Source organism: Dermacentor variabilis, chromosome 9 (assembly GCF_050947875.1).
Source record: "Dermacentor variabilis isolate Ectoservices chromosome 9, ASM5094787v1, whole genome shotgun sequence".
Lineage (NCBI taxonomy): Eukaryota > Metazoa > Arthropoda > Arachnida > Ixodida > Ixodidae > Dermacentor > Dermacentor variabilis.
In genome coordinates, this window is record NC_134576.1 from 62,626,923 (window position 1) to 62,648,132 (window position 21,210).

The window sequence follows — 21,210 nt, forward strand, 5'->3', positions numbered from 1 at the left end:
TTTCTTGAGCGCAGCGCACAGAGAAGGCCTCGTTCTCTTGTTCAGGTTCGCACGGGACACTGCAAAGTGACTTCGGGAGAGTTCACATTTTTGTTCTCGTTCCCGGCAAGCGTTAGAACTACGCTGAAACTCAACCGCTCAGTCAGCAAGCACGGCACAACCCTCACTAAGCCCTGCCAGGCTCTTTCCCCTTTTTATACCACTGCCTAGTTCCTTACAGTAGTCTAGCATCACTCAGAACGCGTCCACAAATTGAAAAATTGCACTAGAAAGCATATCATCACTTTGAAACACTAAACAAAAGCAATATGTAAAAAAAAAATCCTGCCTCAGGAAGAAAAACATCAGTAACAAACAATTTTGAGGCTGATTCCTACGTTAGGGGCTTCGACTTAAGCCATCGGCGTTACCGTTGAGACTCCCCTTTTTGTAACGCACCTCAAAGGAATATTGTTGTAAAGCGAGGCTCCAGCGCAGGAGGCGGCCATTTTTGGGAGAGATGGTCTGCAGCCATTGGAGAGGGCAGTGATCCGTCTCAATGATAAACCTCGAGCCGGCTAGATAGCATGACAATTTCTGAACGGCCCACACGAGACATGCACACTCTTTCTCGGTGGCGCTATACGCCTGCTCACGACTGGTCAGCTTACGACTAGCATACAGGACGGGGTGTTCTACTTCTCCATTTTCCCGTTGGCACAGTACAACGCCCATGCCTCGCTCACTAGCATCGCACTGAACAATGAACCCTTTTGTATAGTCTGGCGATCGTAGCACAGGCTGGCTTGTTAGGGCACTCTTTAGGGCGCTAAAAGCTCTTTCCTTTGTCTCGTCCCAGACGACTGTTTGAGGCTCTGTTTTTCTTAGAGCATCCGTCAGGGGAGCCGCGATATCAGAGTATCTAGGGATGTACCTCTGATAGTAGCCGGCGACACCTAAGAACGACCGAATATCGGTCTTCGTGCGCGGTTGCGGAAAGTCTCGCACAGCGGCCACTTTTATTTCAGAGGGGCGGCGACGACCCTGACCAATCACGTGACCGAGGTAGACAACCTCGGCCTGTGCTAACTGGCACTTAGGAGCCTTTACTGTCAAGCCTGCTTCGCGCAGGCGGGTTAGCACTGCCCGCAAGTGTGTCATATGCTCAGACCAGGATGCGGAGAATATCGCTACGTCGTCTAGATACGGTAAAGCGAATTCTTGCTGTCCCCGCAACACTTTATCCATGAGACTTGAAAAACAGTATGGCGCGTTCTTCAAACCAAAACTCAACACTTTAGGACGGAATGTTCCCATTGGTGAAATGAACGCCGCATACCTACTAGCCTCTTCTGTAAGTGGAACCGGCCAATAACCCCTGACAAGATCTAGGGTGGAAATAAACTGAGCGCCACTAACTTTCTCAAGGCGCTCCTCGATGTTAGGGATCGGATAAATTTGATCCTTAGTGATGGAATTAAGCCTGCGGTAGTCGACGCAAGGACGAGGTTCCTTGCCCGGTACCTCAACTAAAATCAAAGGGGAGGTATAATCACTCTCACCTGCCTCAATAACACCGAGCTGTAGCATTTTCTTTACCTCAGCCTCCATAATATCGCTCTGGCGGGGTGACACCCGATACGCCTTGGATCGTACTGGCTCTGTGGAGGTAAGTTCTATATCATGAGTAAGTACAGAAGTCCTACCAGGCCTCTCAGAGAACAGACCTTGAAACTCTTGTAATAGCTGGTGTAGTTCGGTTTTCTGCTCGGGCGACAGCGGTGCTTTACTGATAAGGTCACTAATGACTTGACCGGTGTCTTCCCTGTTCGTCACTGAGCCTAGTCCCGGAAGCTCGACCGGAAGCTCTTCAGGAACGTTTACCATCAGGCACACCACTGCTTCCCTTTGTCTATAAGGTTTGAGCAGATTACAGTGGTAAACTTGCTGTGCTTTCCGCTTTCCTGGCAGACTTACCACGTAGTTAACGTCCGACAGTTTCTGAACAATTCGTGCTGGGCCCTCCCACTGCACGTCTAGTTTGTTGTTTAGCGATGTGCGCAATATCATGACCTCATCGCCAACCTCAAAACGACGGGCCCTGGCTGTCCGATCATAATAAACCTTGGCCCTCTGCTGGGCCTTTGCCATTGCTTCACCTGACAACTCCTGTGCCCTTCTTAAGCGTTCGAGGAGCTTAAGCACGTACTCCACCACGACTGGGTCGTCGCCCCTACCTTCCCATGATTCTCGAAGCATGCGAAGCGGAGATCGAAGCGAGCGACCGTACACCAGTTCAGCTGGCGAAAACCCCGTAGCCGCATGCGGCGCGGTCCTTAAAGCAAACATCACCCCAGGCAGACACAGCTCCCAGTCAGATCGATGTTCAAAACACAACGCTCTCAACACGCGCTTCATGACGGAGTGGAGCTTCTCAACGGAATTCGACTGTGGGTGGTACACTGAGCTGTGTAACAGCTTTACCCCACACCTTTCGAGAAAAGTTGTCGTCAAAGCGCTAGTAAACACTGTGCCCTGATCTGATTGGATTTCCGCAGGGAAACCAACTCGCGCAAATATGGACAGTAGTGCATTAACTATCTCAACTGAGCTGAGTTCTTTAAGCGGCACTGCTTCAGGGAACTTTGTCGCTGGGCAGATCACAGTCAAAATGTGTCTGTACCCCGTGGCTGTTACCGGCAGAGGTCCCACAGTATCAATAACGAGCCGTCTAAAAGGCTCCGTTATGATAGGTACCAATTTCAACGGCGCCCTTGATTTGTCCCCTGGTTTGCCCACCCGCTGACAAGTGTCACATGTCCTCACGAAATGGTCTGCGTCCCGAAAACACCCTGGCCAATAGTACTCTTGCAAGAGACGGTCCTTAGTTTTCTTAACTCCTAGGTGTCCGGACCACGAACCCCCGTGTGACAAGCGCAACAGATCCTGACGATAGCATTGAGGCACGACCAGCTGATCGAACTCCACTCCTCTGCGGTCTAGATACTTCCGGTACAGGACTCCACCTCTTTCCACAAAACGCGCAGTTTTCCTGGCGATACCTTCTTTGACATTGCAGCGCACGTTTTCCAGGCTGGAATCCTTCTTTTGCTCGGCTATCAAAGCCGTCCGGCTGACTTTTAGCAACCTATCAAGTCCGTCTGACGTAGGCGCGATGAGCAAATCAGTAGATAGCTCTTCTAACTTTCCCGTGTCGGGCGTTTCCTCTCCAGTATCTGGCGCCTTCAACGCTACAGACTCAATTTGATTCAGTTCGGGCGTGCTCTGAATATCAGCTTGCTGCGCCTCTGACCCTTTTTCGTTGTTTGATAACGTCGGCCCCGCAACTACCGCCTTTGCAGCGAGCTCCCGAACCTTCGACCTGGTTAAGGCCTGAACACTAGCTTCACCAAACAAAAGCCCCTTCTCGCGCAGGAGGTGATCGGACCTGTTTGAAAATAGGTACGGGTACTGGGGTGGCAGCATAGATGACACTGCCGCCTCCGTCTCAAGTGCTCCGAAAGGTCCTTCAATAAGCACCTTTGCTACCGGCAGACACACGCTATGAGCTTCCACGGCTTGCTTGATCCACGCGCACTCGCCCGTGAACATATGGGGTTCTACGTAAGACGGGTGAACTACATCCATCGTAGCTGCGGAATCGCGAAGCACTCGGCACTCTTTCCCGTTCACGAGGAGGTCTCGCATGTAAGGCTCGAGAAGCTTCATGTTCTCGTCCGTGCTGCCTATTGAAAAAAACACAACTTTTGGTGTTGTTTCCGGACACTGCGCCGAAAAGTGACCCGGCTTCTGGCACGTATAACAAACGCCCGCTCGCCTCATCTCGAACCGCTTTCTGCGTTCGGCTTCGGCTGCCGTCTCTTTACGTTTGGTCGGATTGCTTTCACTCGCATCCTCACTACGCGTGTCCCCCTTAAATCTCATGGGCGTGAACCTTGGCCTCTCAGACTTGGAGCCAAATTCACCCTTTTGACCGTCCTTAGCTCCGCGAGCTCGACGCGTCACAAACTCCTCGGCTAGCTCAGCGGCTCTAGCCACCGTACTCACGTCTGGCCTATCCAAGACCCAGTATCGCACGTTCTCCGGTAACCGACTATAAAACTGTTCTAGCCCGAAACACTGCAGAACTTTATCGTGGTCACCAAACGCTTTCTCTTCTTTGAGCCACTCCTGCATGTTCGACATAAGCCTATACGCAAACTCTGTATATGACTCACTTCTGCCTTTCTCATTTTCCCGAAACTTCCGACGGAACGCCTCCGCAGACAGCCGGTACTTTTTTAGAAGACTCGATTTCACTGTGTCGAAATCCTCTGCCTCCTCTCTATCCAAGCGAGCGACTACGTCGGCCGCCTCGCCGGGTAACAAAGTGAGCAAGCGCTGTGGCCACGTTTCCCGAGAGAACCCCTGCTTCTCGCACGTTCGCTCAAAGTTAACCAGGAACAAACCAATGTCCTCTCCAAGCTTAAACGGCCGCATCAGGTCAGTCATTTTGAACAATACTCGTTCTCCTGCACCGTGTGCCTGACTTCCATTACGAGCGCGTTCCATCTCTACCTCGAGACGCTTCATTTCCAAAGCGTGTTGACGCTCTTCTTTCTCTTTCTGTTCTTTAAGTTCGCGCTCCTGTTTCTCTTTTTGCTCTCTAAATTCGCGCTCATGTCTCTCTTTTTGCTCTTTAAGTTCGCGCTCCTGTCTTTTTGACCTCTCGTCAATAGTCTCAAGGCATTCCGACAGCTCGTCATCCTCAGCCTCTAACTCAAGAATAGCCTTTATCAGTTCTGGTTTTCTTAGTTTGTCTGAGACATCCAGACCCAACTCTCTTGCAAGCTCCAACAATTTCGGTTTGCGCAACGACTTCAAATCCATGGCTGCTCTGAATGCTGCTTTCTCTACTGCTTACTATTGTCTTGCCGCAAACTAACCCGGCAGCAACGACAACCACAATTACCAGCTCTGTTTCTGACACTAACAAAAAGCCTGGCAAAGCTCAGAAGAAGAAAGTCCCGCACTCACCAAACCTCGCAGGCAGGAATTCCGCGCAGTCGTTCCGCTGCAGGCAACCAGTCGTCACACAGGGCTCGTTGCACTGCTCCCGGATCGTCGTTGAGCTGCTCAGCATACCGTCAACTGCATCTCTTCGCTGCTGGCCTCCGTTGTCGCGATCTCGCCGCTGGCAGACAGTTGTTTGAAGTCGTAGGCGATCTCACCGCTGCCAACCAGATGTTTGGGTCTGACCGCTGGTACGATCTGTTGGGAACTCGGCGCTGACGCCCGTGGTTGTACCTGGGTCGCAAGCCCCAAGGGTAGCGTTGGCCTGGCGGCCTGGGGTACAACTGGAAGCATCCGAAGGTCCCGGCAAAGCATGAGTCGACTGGTAACAACGAAACAAGTTGTTTATTTTAACATCGCAAAGAGTTGGCGGTCAGGTTTGACCGTAGTAGAGAGACGGGAGAGCACTTCACTCAACAGAAGAAATCGGAACCCTCCTTTTGGCGTCCGGGGGCAGCTGTTTTTATACTCTCGCAGTTGAGGGCAAGAAGGAACCCCTCAAAAGACGAGCACGTGAATGTACAATGGGCTAATGGTGACGCACACTGTCGTAGCGATGCCGTAGCACCATGTCGAGCACGATCTCGTAGCACCCTGTCGTGGCGCTGCCGGTCGGACACAATGACTGTAACGAGAAGATGGTCCCTGCTTTGGCATCGCCTGTTTCGGGCATAATGACTGGAACGAGATCCCTGCTTTGGCATCGCCTGTTTCGGGCCCAATAACTGGAATGAGATCCCTGCTTTGGCATCGCCTGTTTCGGGCACAATGACTGGAACGAGATCCCTGCTTTGGCATCGCCTGTTTCGGGCCCAATAACTGGAATGAGATCCCTGCTTTGGCATCGCCTGTTTCGGGCACAATGACTGGAATGCGAGGATGATCCCTAGGCGGTCGCCTCGCCGCAGTCGCGCCTGGAAACACCTGGCGATGAGTGTTGCGGTGACGACGATCGGGCCAAAATGTCCGCCGCCCCGCCGCAGTCGCGCCGGCAAAACCACGTGTCGCAGGCGAATCGCAACACAACATACAGAACAGCATACGTTTCAATAAAGAACGAGCTCAAAACTAGCATCCGAACCACATAATTGATGATAAGGCGCTCCTGCGCCTACATTCAATGCGAAACACCTCGCGCTTCCCGCATACGTTTCCCGGTAAAGATTACTGTTGCTCAAGCTGCCGCGGCGACGGCAGCTTGACTGTAGCATAGGAAGCTGGGAGTGACGTACCAACGCTTTCGTACATAAAAGGAGGACCCGCGTAGCAAATGATTTGTGCTGGAGAGTGCCATGGGAAGGCCACGCACAGTGAGGACTCCTGAAAAGCAGCGTGCATACGAGGTGCTCCGAATTTATCTTCTCTCTGGTCCACTATTTGTCGGGGCACGAAGTAGAAGTGCCCAAGTCGCAGGAAGTCGACACGTCTAAGGCTAATAATTAAGTAAAGCGCATGTGAATGTTGCCACGTGAATAATTTCTACTTACGTCGCAATGAGTAATCGTTCTAGTTGTCGCTTGCAGATTCTCTGTCCAGCTACCTTTACAGCATGGATTGGACCCCTTTATTATTATTATTATTATTATTATTATTATTATTATTATTATTATTATTATTATTATCATTATTATTATTATCACAATTTCATTTTTTCTTACATTCCAGTTTTTCTTTCAAGCGCATGGTATAGCCAACCGGCAACGGCCTTGTCGAACCATAGCGATGTCGTTCTTTTTTTTTTTTTTGCAACCTTTCCTTTTGACGAAACTGTCTGTTTCCGAGTACGCGAGAAAATGCGGCTTAAGATGTGCTCCGGAAAAGTCGGAGCTCATAATCATTCGCCCCCGGAGCCGTTCCTCTACTCCCCCTATCACTGTGCACGTGGATGGCACACCGATACCACAGGTTAATCGTGCTCGTATCCTCGGCCTACACGTCCAAGCGGATGGCAGGTCAAACTACACTATTTCCCGTCTATCCAGACAGATTGAGCAAATTCTGGCCGTGATCCGGAGGGTCTCCAACAGGCGCTCGGGCCTTCGAGAAGAGGACCTGCTGCGCTTGGTGGAGGCATGCGTGATCAGCCGCCTTACATACCATCTCCCATTTCAGCGGTTGACCCAAGCGCAACAACTTCGCATAGACGCAATGATTCGCAAAGCGACGAAGCTGGCCCATGGCCTCCCGAATTATACTTGCACACGCCGTCTCCTTAACTTACGGACACATAACACACTAGGCGAGCTGCTAGAGGCACATTGGGTCAGCCATCGCCAGCGCCTCCTACTCACTCCTACTGGCCGCCACCTTCTCACACGGCTACGATACTCTGTCCTCCCCTTGAATCTGAAACCCGTCCAACAATCTTGTCGTCAGCGATACGCCAAGCACTAAGTATTCATCCATTGCCACGTAATATGCACCCCGAGCATGACAAAGGGCGGCGCAAAGCCCGTGTACGATACATTGGCCGCATGCTTGCAAACATCCCGGAAACACATACTTTATACACGGACACATCACGCACTAAAGAGGGCTATACCTCGATAGTCTTGGATGGCACCGAATCCCTGAGAGACTCTGCTACAATGCGCGGAACAAATGCCGCTGACGGAGAAATTCTCGGTGTTGCTCTTGCAATTCGATACGCCATCCGTGTTCCTGAGGAAGTGTATATATTGACGGACTCGCAACAGGCATGCCGGGGGTTCCTATCAGGACATGGCATCCCGAGAGCGGCGCACCAAATTCTCAAACAGATGCCGCAAAATACACCAACCACACCTCCCCGCATCCACTTACTCTGGACCCCTGGTCATACCTCGCTGCCGGGTAACGAACGCGCACATGCGGTTGCCCGAGAAATTTCCCTCCGGGCGACTCGGCGTGGTAAGGTGACTAGTTCAGAGTGGGGGGATCCCCTGCTCCGTTACAAAGACATACTCCGTCATTATACAGGCATTCGTCGCACCCACGCCGCACCACCGCCGTCCTTCTCGCGGGAGGAAGCAGTTGCATTACGCCAGTTACAAACCGCAACTTTTCCAAATCTTGTCTCTCTCAATAAATTCTACCCACACTGTTATGCAGATCGTTGCCCTGGCTGTGGCAGCTCGCCCATAATCTTCCACGTCACGATTGAGTGCCCTGCAAACCTCTTTCCTCCCTTGCCAACTCTCCTTTACCCCCTACGCAACAAAGAGCTGTGGGACGATGCCCTCCGCGACAGACCTCCCGAGGTGCTCCGAGCTGTGATACAACGGGCTCGAAACATCGCCGGAATCATCTTAGGGACCCTGGACTGAGGGTTCCTATCCTACCACACTACTCTCGCCATTCAAATATTAATAAAGATGTTTCACTCTCTCTCTCTCTCTCTGTCTCTCTCTCTCTCTCAGCTATTTCACTGATACTTCTTTGACGCAAAAATAACTCTGCAGCTCTCGTTGACCTTTTTCGCTACTTACAATTTCTTTGCTTTCCATAGCCACGCGGCAACCCTTCCCAACGGACGCCACAAAAGAGCTTCGTTAGGGTGGCTTAGAGGAGTATATTGCTCCCTTTTGCTACATACAGAAACTCTAGGGTACCTATAGCTTCGCTTTCAAAGGCGCCCTCCGTAGTCAACCCCCCCTTCCCCCCCGCCCATCTGGCCAGAGGGCCAATAATAGTTGAATGTAAAAAGTTCGGAAATTTTCACGGACATTTCGAAAAGTGAAGCCCGTGTGAAGAATACGATAAAGATTCCTGTGCACAGAATTCAGCCTTTTTTTTTTATAGCGTATCAGTTTATTGACATCAGCAAACAAGCGCCCGTCAGCCGCTGACGAAATCGAGAAGAAAGAAAGTTCTCAAGAATAAACGCCGAGAATCAGAAGCAATGAGGCAAAACAATGTAAAAATACAAGTATGTGTATTTGTTATCACGGCACGTCTGCATAGGACGGCTATGTGCGAGTCGAATGCATAAACCTATAACGAATTTGGAATAGAACAAGGACAAAAAAAAAACATCTATGACCCTTATAAACCAAGCCCATTTATCAGATAAAACAATTACGCGGAAACCTGCGAACAGATAGAGAGGATGGTTATAGCAAAAGATAAAAAAAAGAAAACAAAACTGCAGAACCTACACGTCCAGCACGTGCCAGTTATTCCCGATAAACCACCAGTGCTTCATTACGTAACCGGCGCCATCAAACTCCTGGTCTCGCGTTAAGAGACACTGCTCGATACACATACCTCTTTTCGGCAGTACTACTATTACGTTAACGCTCGCTCCGATTCCTAGAATACTGCGTAAAGAAATGACTCCGCAACACAAATACGTTGTAACCCGCTAAATGAAGCGGCGTGATTTTATAATGTACAAAATCAGCGCGCGAGCGTCACTCGATCTCGAGCGCGACGCAGATGGCCCCGCTGGAGACGAACCCACGGGCCGCGAGCTCCTTCAGCTGGAGCTCGGTCGTGGGCGACCAAAAGTCCCAGCGCCCCGGCTGCTGTGCCGCCCCCTTGGTCACGGCCACGGCGTCGGGGTTCAGGCAGAGCGGCAGCCGCCTGTTCAGCACCTGGTCCCACGGGTGCACCAGCAGCAGGCTGATCTTGTTGGCCAGCGCCCAGTCGGCCACCTGGTGCCACGTGCCTCCGCACAGGCACAGCGTGAAGCACACCAGCACGCTGCCTTCGGCGTCGCGCCGCAGCCTGGCGTGCACCCGGAACGTGAAGTCGGCCAGCGTCGAGCTGTCGCTGCGAAGCACCAGCTCCTCGCCGCACGCGATCCGCGACTCGGCCCCGACGATGCCCGTGATGTAGCAGCAGGTGAAGCCGGGCGGCGAGGAGGCACCGACGCGGGCGACGCCCTTGGCCCTCCTGGAGGCGTCGTGCTTGCGCGCGCGGTGTCGAGCCGACGGCGATGGCGCCGACTTCTTGCTGGAATCGGAACCGGAGGAGGACGACTTCGACGCCTCCCCTTCGGCTGCCGACGTCGATGCTGCCGCTGCCACATCTGCGGTCTCCATCGCCTTCGCGAGCATCGAGTCAACCTTCTCAAGCAGCTGCCTCTCCGGGGGCGCCTTGTCAATCTCCTGGACACCCTCGGCCCTTTTCGACACTTTTGCGGTCGTGCTCTTTGAGCTCCTGATGTCAGGTTTGGACGAGGCGCCACCCTTGCGGCCGCTTTTTATGAGCGAGGTTTCGACCGAGGGCGTCCGGCCGGCACTGCGGGTTGCCGAGCGAATGGAACCTCCGTGGCTTTCCTGGAGCAATGATCTGATGGCGGCCACGATTTGAGGCTTCTCCTCCGCCGCGTTCTCCGTCGAAGTGGACTTGCGGGCTCCGCTGGAGACGCCTCCCGAACGCTTGATCTTGTCCAGATTCTTTGCCAATTGAGACCTGCGGCTGGATCTACGAGAGGTGTCCTCCTCGGATAGGTCGGCCGATGCCACGCTAGAAGTCTCCGACGTGACCGGCGATGCAACCTTACGCGCGCCGCCGCACTCCTCGAGGTAGTGGTGGAGTGCCGTGCTCTGGAGGACGGTCGCTCCGCACCGCGGGCACTGCACCTCGTTGTGGTCACAGCGACCCGCCACGTGTTCTTTGAGATCTGGCAGGGCGCCGACGAACGGGCATCCGCTGGACGCGTTAGGGCAGCGAGCCCGCAGTCGATTGACGCCGCCGCGGACAGAGTCCAGCGTCTCGACCCCGTCGTCCGTGAAAGGGGCTTGGTCCAGGGGACAGCGGCGTTCTCGTTCGGCGAGCTTCTCGAAGCACTTCTGGCAGAACACGTGACAACAGGGCTTCAGACGCTTCGGAAACGCCGGCAGGACTCCGCACAAGGTGCAGCAGAACACGTTGGGCACCGTGTCGGCGAAGTCCAGCGGCCGCCAGTCCAGGAGCTCGCCGAAGCCCGTCAGCTGTCGCTTGGAGGTGTGACGGCTCATCGCAGCCTATACGCTGATGCCGCAACAACCGGGTACACGCGGCAAAGGCGCCTATACAGCCAACGGACTTGTGCGCAGTTCTCCTCCAAGCAAAGAGCCCTGCTACCGTTCCGTCGTAACGATGGCGGCGACAAGAGCGCGTTTCGCGCGTTCTATGCCGTCTCGTGCAAAACCACTTCGTCTTCTTTCTCCCTTTCATGCAGAAGCACGTGTGTCCAAAGGGACACTAAAGGCAAATATTAAAGGCCCCCTGAAACGGTTCGGACAAATTTTGTAGACGCGTAGGGTACAGCTTAAGTAGAACATTCGCACCACAATTTAAGTGAAGCGTTACGTATTAATGGAGCTACAAGCGATTAGAAGTTACCCTCCTCCCCAGCCACGCTTTTCCTCCTCAACTCGTTTGCCGAGCGAGCGGGGCTAAGCTCCGCCTTCACTGGTCCTGCGTCACGATGCGACGTCACATCGTCCACTTCCGGTTGTTTTGGAGCCCGCCCCCGCCTGCGCGAAACTTCTCCGCTAGCCGCTTGGCTGTCAACTCAAGCGAGAGCTATCGAAGCAGCGTGCGTTGCGAGCATTCTGTCGTAGCGCCGAACGTGTCTGGTATTCCGTTAACCACAGGCAAGCTGGTCATTTCGGCAAATGATTGGAGGCATAAACTCAAGCTGATGAAGGAACTTTGGCGTAGACGTACGTGAGCGGCCTGATCGGTCTGCACGGTCCAGATACTTGTTGGCGCAGCGCTTAACCAGCCAAACAAAGCGCTAATATTGCTCTAACCAAGTGTAAAACATTTTAAACATTTATAAAAACAACGTGTTGATGATTACACTCCTGCGAAATATACGCACCAGCAGCAAAGAAGAATACGCTTCGTTGCTGCTACTGTGTATGGTTGAGCTCTATGCCACCAGGTGGCTGCACCGTGCAGACCATTCACATTTGCCCTTCTGCTCATCTCGGCTCATCCCGTTACGGCACAGTCAAGCGGCCAGACCCTGTCCCCTTGCGCTTATGTTGGCCCTAATACGGGACTCGCGAAACGCTATTGCGTTAGTAATCTTCCGGTGTAAAGTGACGGCCACAAACGCGCAAATCCTGGCGCCGATCGTATAGCGGCAGTCCGATGCGCAGCAGCCAGTTCGCTCGTACGCTGCCTTGCAGAGGGACACGATTCGCAGCTTGACATATTGCCAGTCGCTACGTTTGCAGTCCACAAGGCAACGAAGTCGAATCATAGTGCTCGCGAAAAGACTGAGACCGACTCTGACCGCGGAGCTCTCGTCAAAATAGAGTACGTTGTAACACAAGCAGACGACACTTGCTGTGTGCCGGAAGTGCTTAAGCGTACTGAAAAATTGTTCTTGTGCATTCTCTTTATGCTACTTTCTTTTTATAAAAATAAATTAACTAACATTCCAACTATTACGAAGATCATTTGTTTACCATAAAGTTGGAAAAATTATCGATCACGCGTCCTGGTCAGCCAATCGGATAGCTCGCCCCACTGACGTCATATGGGTGATTTCGGTCATATGGGTAGGGGCGGCTTAAGATTCCACCGAGCAGTGCGCTGCGATCGGCAGCGATGTGCATTTTCAAAACCTTATAACAAATTACACGCTTTACGCAGAGCACTTAGATGTGTCAATTAATGTTCAGAAGGACCTACTCTAACGACTCAGTACGTTTGTAGAAAATCGTCAAAAGCGTTTCAGGGCCCCTTTAAGTCAAGCTAAAGTGATAGACCAATGCTCGAGGACACGTAAGGCATCAATATTATCGCAAGCAATGTTTTAATAATTGAGAAATTGAGGCAAACGCAGGTCACGATTTGCGACTCACAAGGGACATCCAAGTACTAATTAGATGACGAAGGCATTCATTTTATTTCTGTCGCTAGTGCTGAGTTTGTCGTTATAAAAAGATAATTGCACTACTTTATGAGGTAAACGCAGGTCACGATTTGTGACTCGCAAGGGACATTCAAGTACTAGCCAGATGACGAAGGCACTCATTTTATTTCTGTGGCTAGTACTGAGCTTGTCGTTATAAAAAGATAATTGCACTACTTTATGAGACGGAAGAAAATGAGATACTTGTGCAGTTCTATTCGATGCTTCGAAAAAATAACGCATTCACGTTACCCTTGACAACAATCCATAACAACAACGCGGGCGGCCGAAAGGTTTCGTTATCGCTTGACTGTACACCACCCGCGCCTTCACGTTTCAGTATAGTTTTGTTATGGCGCAGTGCTGCGCTGGTTTTTTCTGGCTCGCGAAACTCCCACAAAATGCAAGTAGCAGAGATTTTCACGTCTATGTGATGTCGCGGGATGCCTGAACGGTCCACGCCACTCGAGCAAAAGCAGCTGCAGCGGTGAATCCAACGCTCTGTTCTGGCTCGGTTTCTGTATGGCCGCGCGTTTGCGTTTTGCACAAATGACCGTAGCGCCGTCTGTCTGGCGCCGTTTTACTCACAGACGGTTGTAAAGGGCGGAGCAGGGCGGAGATAGCATATGCAACGTCATCACTCCCCCGCTAGGGAGCGGGTGATTTGAATTGCGCTAAAGGCATCCCTACCCTTCAGACGCGATTTTCTGTTAAACGGATGTTTGGCACGAAACAAGCGCTGCAAGGTTTCTGGTATGGTATTTGAACAGTACACGACTTAATATTTGCCTTTAGTGTACCTCAAAAGCCTCTCGATCGACGCTCTTCCGAAAGGGGTCGGCGGAAAACGACACGGAGGCAGTCCACGTATGCTGTTCTGGTCATTATAAGGCTGAATCAGCGGGGCAGATAAAGGTCCAGGATAGTCCCACAGGACATCGCGTAACTCGGAAGACGATCAATTCTTCATAAGTACCAGTTTGACTTGCTTCGACTGATAACATTTCTATGCGCTCGGTCGCTTCGGAATTGTTTTAAAAGGACCCTGAAACGATTTTGACGATTTTTTACAAACGTACCGAGTCGTTAGAGTAGGCCATTCTGATCATTAATTGACACATCTAAGTGTTCTGCGTAAAGCGTGTAATTTATTATAAGGTTTTAAAAATGCACATCGCTGCCGATCTCAGCACACTGCTCGGCGGAATTTTAAGCTGCCCCTACCCATATGACCGAAATCCCCCATAGGACGTCAGTGGGGCGACCTATCCGATTGGCTGACCAGGACGCGTGATCGATAATTTTTCCAACTTTATGGTAAACAAATGATGTTCGTAATAGTTGGAATGTTAGTTAACTTGTTTTTATAAAAAGAAAGTAACATACAGAGAATGCACAAGAACAATTTTTCAGTACGCTTAAGCACTTCCGGCACACAGCAAGTGTCGTCTGCTTGTGTTACAACGTGCTCCGTCTTTGACTGAGGGAGAGACCATCAGCCTGGTTCACGCATTCGTAATTAGCCGACTCACATACGCCCTTCCGTATCGGGCCTTGACAAACCAAGAGATTAAACAGGCAAACGCAATAATAAGAAAAGCCTTCAAAGCCGCCCTTGGTCTTCCCGAATGCACTAGCACAGAGAGATTCGAGGGACTGGGCCTGCACAATACTTTTGACGAGTACGCAGTCGCGACGTTATATTCCCAGAAAGAACGACTTTGTTCTTCAACTCAGGGCAGGGAAGTATTGGCGAGGTTAGGCTTTCCCCTGAGACCCCAGTATTGCGGAGAGGAAACGGCACAGATAGACCGCAATGTTCGATCGCACATCGCGGTGGCCCCAATTCCCAAAAACATGCACCCCAAGTACCATCCCGGACGACGCAGAGCAAGGGCAAAGACCCTTCACAAACGTTTCGGCATGGGACCGGGGGTGTATTATACGGATGCCAGTCGAGCCAGCTCAGACACTTTCACCATAGTCTCTACATGCAACAACAACGTAACAACGGCATCCTTCAAAACCGCCTCGGCATGCGTGGCAGAGGCTGCAGCCATTGCCTTGGCCATTCAGGACGCCGAGCGCCAAACCAATTCGGCTGTCATATTATCCGACTCGCAAGCGGCTTGCCACCTGTTTTTACAAGGAACGGCACCCAAATCAATAATCAAAATTTTAGGCACTCAACTAGAGGGGCACCACACTATCGTCTGGTGTCCGGCACACGAGCGACAGGCAGGAAACGCTAGGGCAGACCGTATTGCTCGAGGTTTGAACGTCCGAGCAACGGCATGGCCTAGCGACGTCCTTCCACCGAATTCTCGTGACATCCTCCTACAGCAAAGGCAGGAGCGGAGACGTTTTGGACATCCTCACTCCGATTTAAACAGCGAACAGGAGAGGGACTGGCGTCGTATTCAGACGAATACATACCCCAACCTGCACCACCTACACAGAATACACCCCACGAGGTTCTCTGACGAGTGCCCGTGGTGCACAGACACACCCACACTAAAACACATCACATGGGAGTGCCCCAGGAGGCCTCCGCACATAGACAGTCCCATATTACACCAACATCCACTAATGAGGAATAGGCAGATAGGCAGTGGGAGGCATGGCTTGCGGACGAGGGTCGGGAGAGCCAGTTGGCTCTTCTGGACCAAGCCCAGCGAGCCGCTCGTGCCAGTGGGGCCCTGGAATAGGGGCTCCAACCATCGTGCCTTATTTTATTTACATTGAATAAAGTTTTACTCTCTCTCTCTCTCTCTCTCTCTCTCTCTCTTTGACGAGAGCTCCGCCGTCAGTATCGGTTTGTTTTTTCGCGAGCGCTTTGATTCTACTTTGTTGCGTTGTCGACTGCAGAAGTAGCGACTGGCAATATGTCAAGCTGCGACATCGTGTCCCTCTGCAAGCCAGTACACGAGCTGACTGGCTGCAGCGCATCGGACTGCCACTATCCGATCGGCGCCAGGATTTGTGCGATTGTGGCCGTCACTTTGCACCAGAAGATTACTAACGCAATAGCGTTTCGCGCGTCCGGTATTAGGGTAAACGCAAGCGCAAGGGGACAGGGCCTGGCCGTGTCCCCTTGCGTGTCGTATGAGGTGAAGAACAGAAGAGCAAATCTGAATGGTCTGCACGGTGCAGCCACCTGGTGGCATAGAGCTCAACCACACACAGTAGCAGTAACAAAATATATTCTTCTTCTTTGCTGCTGGTGTAAATTTTTCGCAGGAGTGTAATCGTTCACACGTTGTTTTTGTAAATGTTTAAAATATTTTACACTTGGTTAGAGCAATATTAGCTCTTTCTTTGGTTGGTTAAGCTCTGCGCCAACGGGTGGCTAGACCGTGGAGGCAGGCACCCGTACCAGGCAGCTCACGCACGTCTACGCTAAAGTTCCTTCATCAGCTTCAGTTTATGCCTCCACAGTTCCGTCGAGATATTCAGGTAATTTGTGATTACCGGAATACCAGACACGTTCGGCGCTACGACAGAATGCTTGCAACGCACGCTGCTTCGATAGCTTTCGCTTGGGGTCGACGGCCAAGCGGCTAGCAGAGAGGTTTCTCGCGGTCGAGGGCGGGCTCCAAAACAACCGGAAGTGGACGATGTGACGTCGCATCGTGACGCAGAGCCAGTGAAGGCGGAGCTTAGCCCCAATCGCTCGGCGAACGAGTTGAACAGGAAAAGCATGGCTAGGGAGGAGGGTGACTTGTAATCGCTTGTAGCTCCATTAATACGTAACACTTCACTTAAATTGTGGTGCGAATGTTCTACTTTTAAGCTGTACCCTACGCGTTTACAAAATTTGTCCGAACCGTTTCAGGGGCCCTTTATGTATGTGACGTCGTCTTGCGGCAGCCTGTGTGACGTGACACCTAAGACTTACATAAGCTAAGGTGAACCACTTCCCTGAGAGACCACGGTATCACCATTCTTGGAAAATTGAGTTCGCGTAGCTCGGATAAACGGGCCATACAGGATCACAAACGACGTGTACACAAGCACTGTAACGTATCAGATCTCGTGTACGCCGTTTGCGTTCCTGTAGGACCCGCTTGTTCGCGCTACAGAAATTGAATTGTCACGAGCAGTGTTTGAACAGTCTAATGTAGTCAGTTAGCGAAGTAATCACGGCCACCCTGCACTTTATGTCCGTGTCACGTGAAGCCCCTTCCTCCTTTTAATGTGTCCATATGTTGTTGCCCTTTGTGCGCGACAGCACAACGTATTCCACATCTTACACTAATAAAACCTGTCTGTAATCACAGCGTGCGTTTTCTTTTTTATTCGCTGCAATGCATGCGGACTCATCAAAAAAGAAAAACAGCTTCGCGGCGAAGTAAAACCTTCAGTTCGTCATTGGCGTGCACCGCGTATATAGGCCAGTCCCCTATGAACCTCTGGGTGCCCGGTTCGTTCCTGCAACTATCAATGTGCTTCACTGCAACATACAAGAAACTTTATCCTCATAATTCCCCTGATTCCCGGAATCCTCACAATTCCCTGATTTTGCCAGGCTCCTCCAGGTCGCTAGACCATCCTCACAATTCCCCGATTCCCGCGTGTCCTCACGATTCCCTGATTTCGCCAGGTTTTCCAGGTCGCCATGCCAAGCTATATAGACACCGTGCGAGTCATGCTGTCGCAACATCTGGCAACTGCAGCAACAGTGCACAGAAGTCTTCGCCTCCCTTCGGTGCACATGAAATGCATTAGCCGCGCGGCGGTTCGCAGCTCGCATTTGGTAAATAATGAGAGACGGAGAAGTATTCAGAGAAAAGGTGACTGAGTCGCCGCGAAGGGCTATCGCACATCCCCTTGCGCGACAGTCTCTCTGGCTGCATACAGGAAAAGTATACTCTCGAACAGCTGCGGAAACATTCGCACAACCATGCATGCGTTTGTCCTGTCAAATGCTCATGTGCTGCCACCTAAAGCACGTGGCATGTTGCAAATACGCGCGCAACTCTATGGTTCAAACCGCCATTCTTCGCGAGGCGCGGTAAACTCAAGGCGCGCTGGCGCGAGCTTTCGCACGGTGGCAAGCGCACGTGCAGTTTGGCCTCAACATAAATGCACGTAGCTTTATTACGACACACACACACACACACAACATGAACTGGCTCTGGGGACAATGTACATGCCGAAAGTAAAGGAACTGGAGGCGAGCCAGCTGTGTGGTTAACGTCACAGAGAGACGACCGAAGGACTACACACATCCCTCCCCAAGCACGCCCGCGCTAACACACCTGAATTTCATGGCGTTTTTCACTGGTCGATTCGGAGCAGGATTTCTTGCTCCGTGGCAACGAATCCGAATTTCACTGGTCGATCTGGAGCGGGTTCGCGCGTTCCACTGGTCGTTTCGGATCAACTCGCTCCGCGCCGGATCGCTCTGACTTGCTCCGCCGCCGAGGCGCGGATTCGGGCGGAAATAGTTCGCGTCACTTCCGGCTTCAAGCGAAATCGGTACCCGGTTGGTGCGCACAACATTGTGTTGCTTCGCAAGATGGCTGCGTTCGGTGCTGCTGCAGCGCTCGCGTTTAGCGACGAGAGCGCGGACAACAGCGATTACGAAGTGACGCAGGTGCTGTACGAAGACTTCTATGCACGTTGTCCATGCACAATCCCTGCTGGCGCGACATGGAAATGACGGGCTATGCGACTGCCACGGTCAAATTGCACACGGGGGACGGCGAGTGTGGTTGCCGTGGAAACGTACTGAACGGAAGTAGGGCATGGTTTTCAGAACCGGTTCGTGCGACGTGTACACAGACTTCCTGTGTGATCCGCCGCGGAGCGTTTTTGCGCTCCGCTGGCCGATTCGGATTCCTGAAACCCGAGCGCTCGCTCCAGGATTTCGGCGGCCGCTCCAGATCGACCAGTGAAAAACGCCATCAGTCGTATCATAAACTTCCGCCTTTTTCGCAGCAAGAATAAGCTAATGAAGTGGTTACTCGTGATCACAAACGAAAATGAAGGTTGGCACAGCAAGGAGCATCGCTTCCAGAAGTTAAAACTGCAGCGTCCTTCCCCTTGCACCCTTTCCCTCCTTCTCAATGACACTGCTACCCTAATTGCCAAGTACTGTGGCGAATATGCGACTTAATTTAACTTCTTGAATTCAACGCTCCGAAAGTGAGGGCGCTGTACATATAAAACACAAGGAAGCGGGCGCGATGCAGGAGCATGTTGAACCGAAGGCCGCAACATTTGCTGGATGATACGTGGTGTCCGAATCCATGCCCCAACCAACGTTAGCCCAAGCGACGGCTCCCTTCGATAACACAAGCCAATCTCGAAGGCTATGCTTTAAACGGAGGCACGTCATAAACCACACGTTTTAGAACGTAATCCAATGCATCTGTTGTCTATCATGAGTTATACATACGCGGGATAAACAAGAATAAGAGTTATCTCCACAAGAGCAAGAGCGGTATGTGTGATGTCATGGATGTTATACATGCTGCGTCCGAGAACCGAGTCAGTATGCAGCATGCATTTTGTACCATGCATGGCGTGCCAGCACGGGATGCATACAGTAGTTTAAACTTGCCGTTAGAAGTTCTGTAGGAAATGTAAGCACCTTTATATTAATGCCCGTTTATCCAGTAAAATATATGCACGAGCGCGCTCCCTTCTCGCAGCAGACGAGACAGTCTTCCTCTTTTCGTTTCAAACAAGCACTGACATTAACAGCAACCGACTGATAACGTGGCGCCACTACAGCGGACCGCTGACACCCATGTATTCTACTCCCATGCATCCCGGCACCACTGGTACCACTGACGTGGCCGCAGAATAGGAATGCTGCTGGGCTGCCATTGAAAAAAATACGTATTCTTTATTGTCTATGGTCAAATCCTACCCGGCCAAGTACATGCACAAGCCAATCATGCGAATAAAGCACAAAGCAAAACAAAGAATAAACAGGAAATTTTCAGCTTTCCCATCAATCCGCCTCTCCTCCGTGAGCGCCTTAGCAACCTCCTGGACAACCCCGGCCCTTTTCGACACATCTTCGGTCGTGCTCTTTAAGCCCTGGAGGTCAGTTTTGGACGGCGTGACGCTCTTGCGGCGTCTTTTTACGGCCGAGGCTTCCATCGGGGGCGTCCGGCTGGCGCTGCGGGATACCGGGCGTGCGAAACCACCGTGGCTTCCCTCGAGCAATGACCTGATGGCGGCTACGATCTGAGGCCTCTCCGCCGCCTCGTCTTCGGCCAAAGTGGACTTGCGCGCGCCGCCGCAGTCCTCGAGGTGGTGGTAGAGCATCACACTGTGGAGGACGGCCGCTCCGCACCGCGGGCACCGAACCGCGTTGTGGTCGCAGCGACCCGCGACGTGCTCCTTGAGCTCTGGCAGGACGCCGACGAACGTGCAGCCGCTGGACGCGTTCGGGCAGCGAGCGCGCAGTCGATTGACGCCGCCGTGGACAGAGTCCAGCGTGTCCACCGCGTCGTCCGCGAAAGGGGTTTGGTCCAGCGGGCAGCGGTGCTCCCGCTCGGCGAGCCTCTCGAAGCACTGGCGGCAGAACACGTGGCAACAGGGCGTCAGCCGCTTCGTGAACGTCGGCAGGACTCCGCACAAGGTGCAGCAGAACACCTTGGGCACCGCGTCCGCGAACTCCAGCGGCTGCCAGTCCAGGAGCTCGCCGAAGCCCGCCAGTTGTCGCCTGGAGGCACGCAAGCTCATCGCGACGTGCGCTGATACATGCCACGATGACACACGGCAAAGGCGCGTCTCTGCAGCTACAGACTTGCGCGAAGCTCTCCTCCAAGCCGAGAGCTCTACTACCGCTAGATATTGTAATGGCGGCGGCGACGCGAGCACGTTTCGCCCGCTCTTGCCGCCTCGTGCAGGGCAATTTCGTCTTTCTAACTTCCATCGACAAGCGCATGTTCTATACTGGCCATTATGGCGGAGTCAGCGGGCGGCTAAATGTCCGCGGTGGTCCCACAAGTCGTCGTCGTATAACTCAGAAGACGATTACTTTTCCACAAGTTCTTGTTCCCAATGATCTCATTTCTATGCTCTCGCTCGTATCGGCGGTTTTAAATCTGCTGGCATAGTCTTCTAACAGCCTGTGAGACATAACACCCGAGATATGCCTAAATTAAGGTGAAGCGCCTTCCTAAAGAAGGACGGTATCATTGCCACTGAAAACCGAGTTTGCGCAGCGCGAATATAGAGAAACATCTGGGTACGCAAACAACATACACGGGCGCTGTGATGTCAGTTCGCGTGCTCTCCGTTTGTGTTCGTGTATTCTCCCTCGCTCTTGAGGCATAGGCCTACAAGTGTTGACC

The 21,210-nt window shown here is 52.2% G+C and overlaps 1 protein-coding gene across 1 annotated transcript; it reads right to left on the reverse strand.

Moving 5' to 3' along the window:
- Nucleotides 1-19,541: 19,541 nt before the first annotated feature.
- LOC142558030 (uncharacterized) lies at nt 19,542-20,754 on the reverse strand. The gene has a single exon (XM_075670197.1). It carries the CDS (start codon nt 20,594-20,596, stop codon nt 19,769-19,771), a length of 828 nt encoding a protein of 275 aa, XP_075526312.1. The 5' UTR covers nt 20,597-20,754; the 3' UTR covers nt 19,542-19,768.
- Nucleotides 20,755-21,210: the final 456 nt, after the last annotated feature.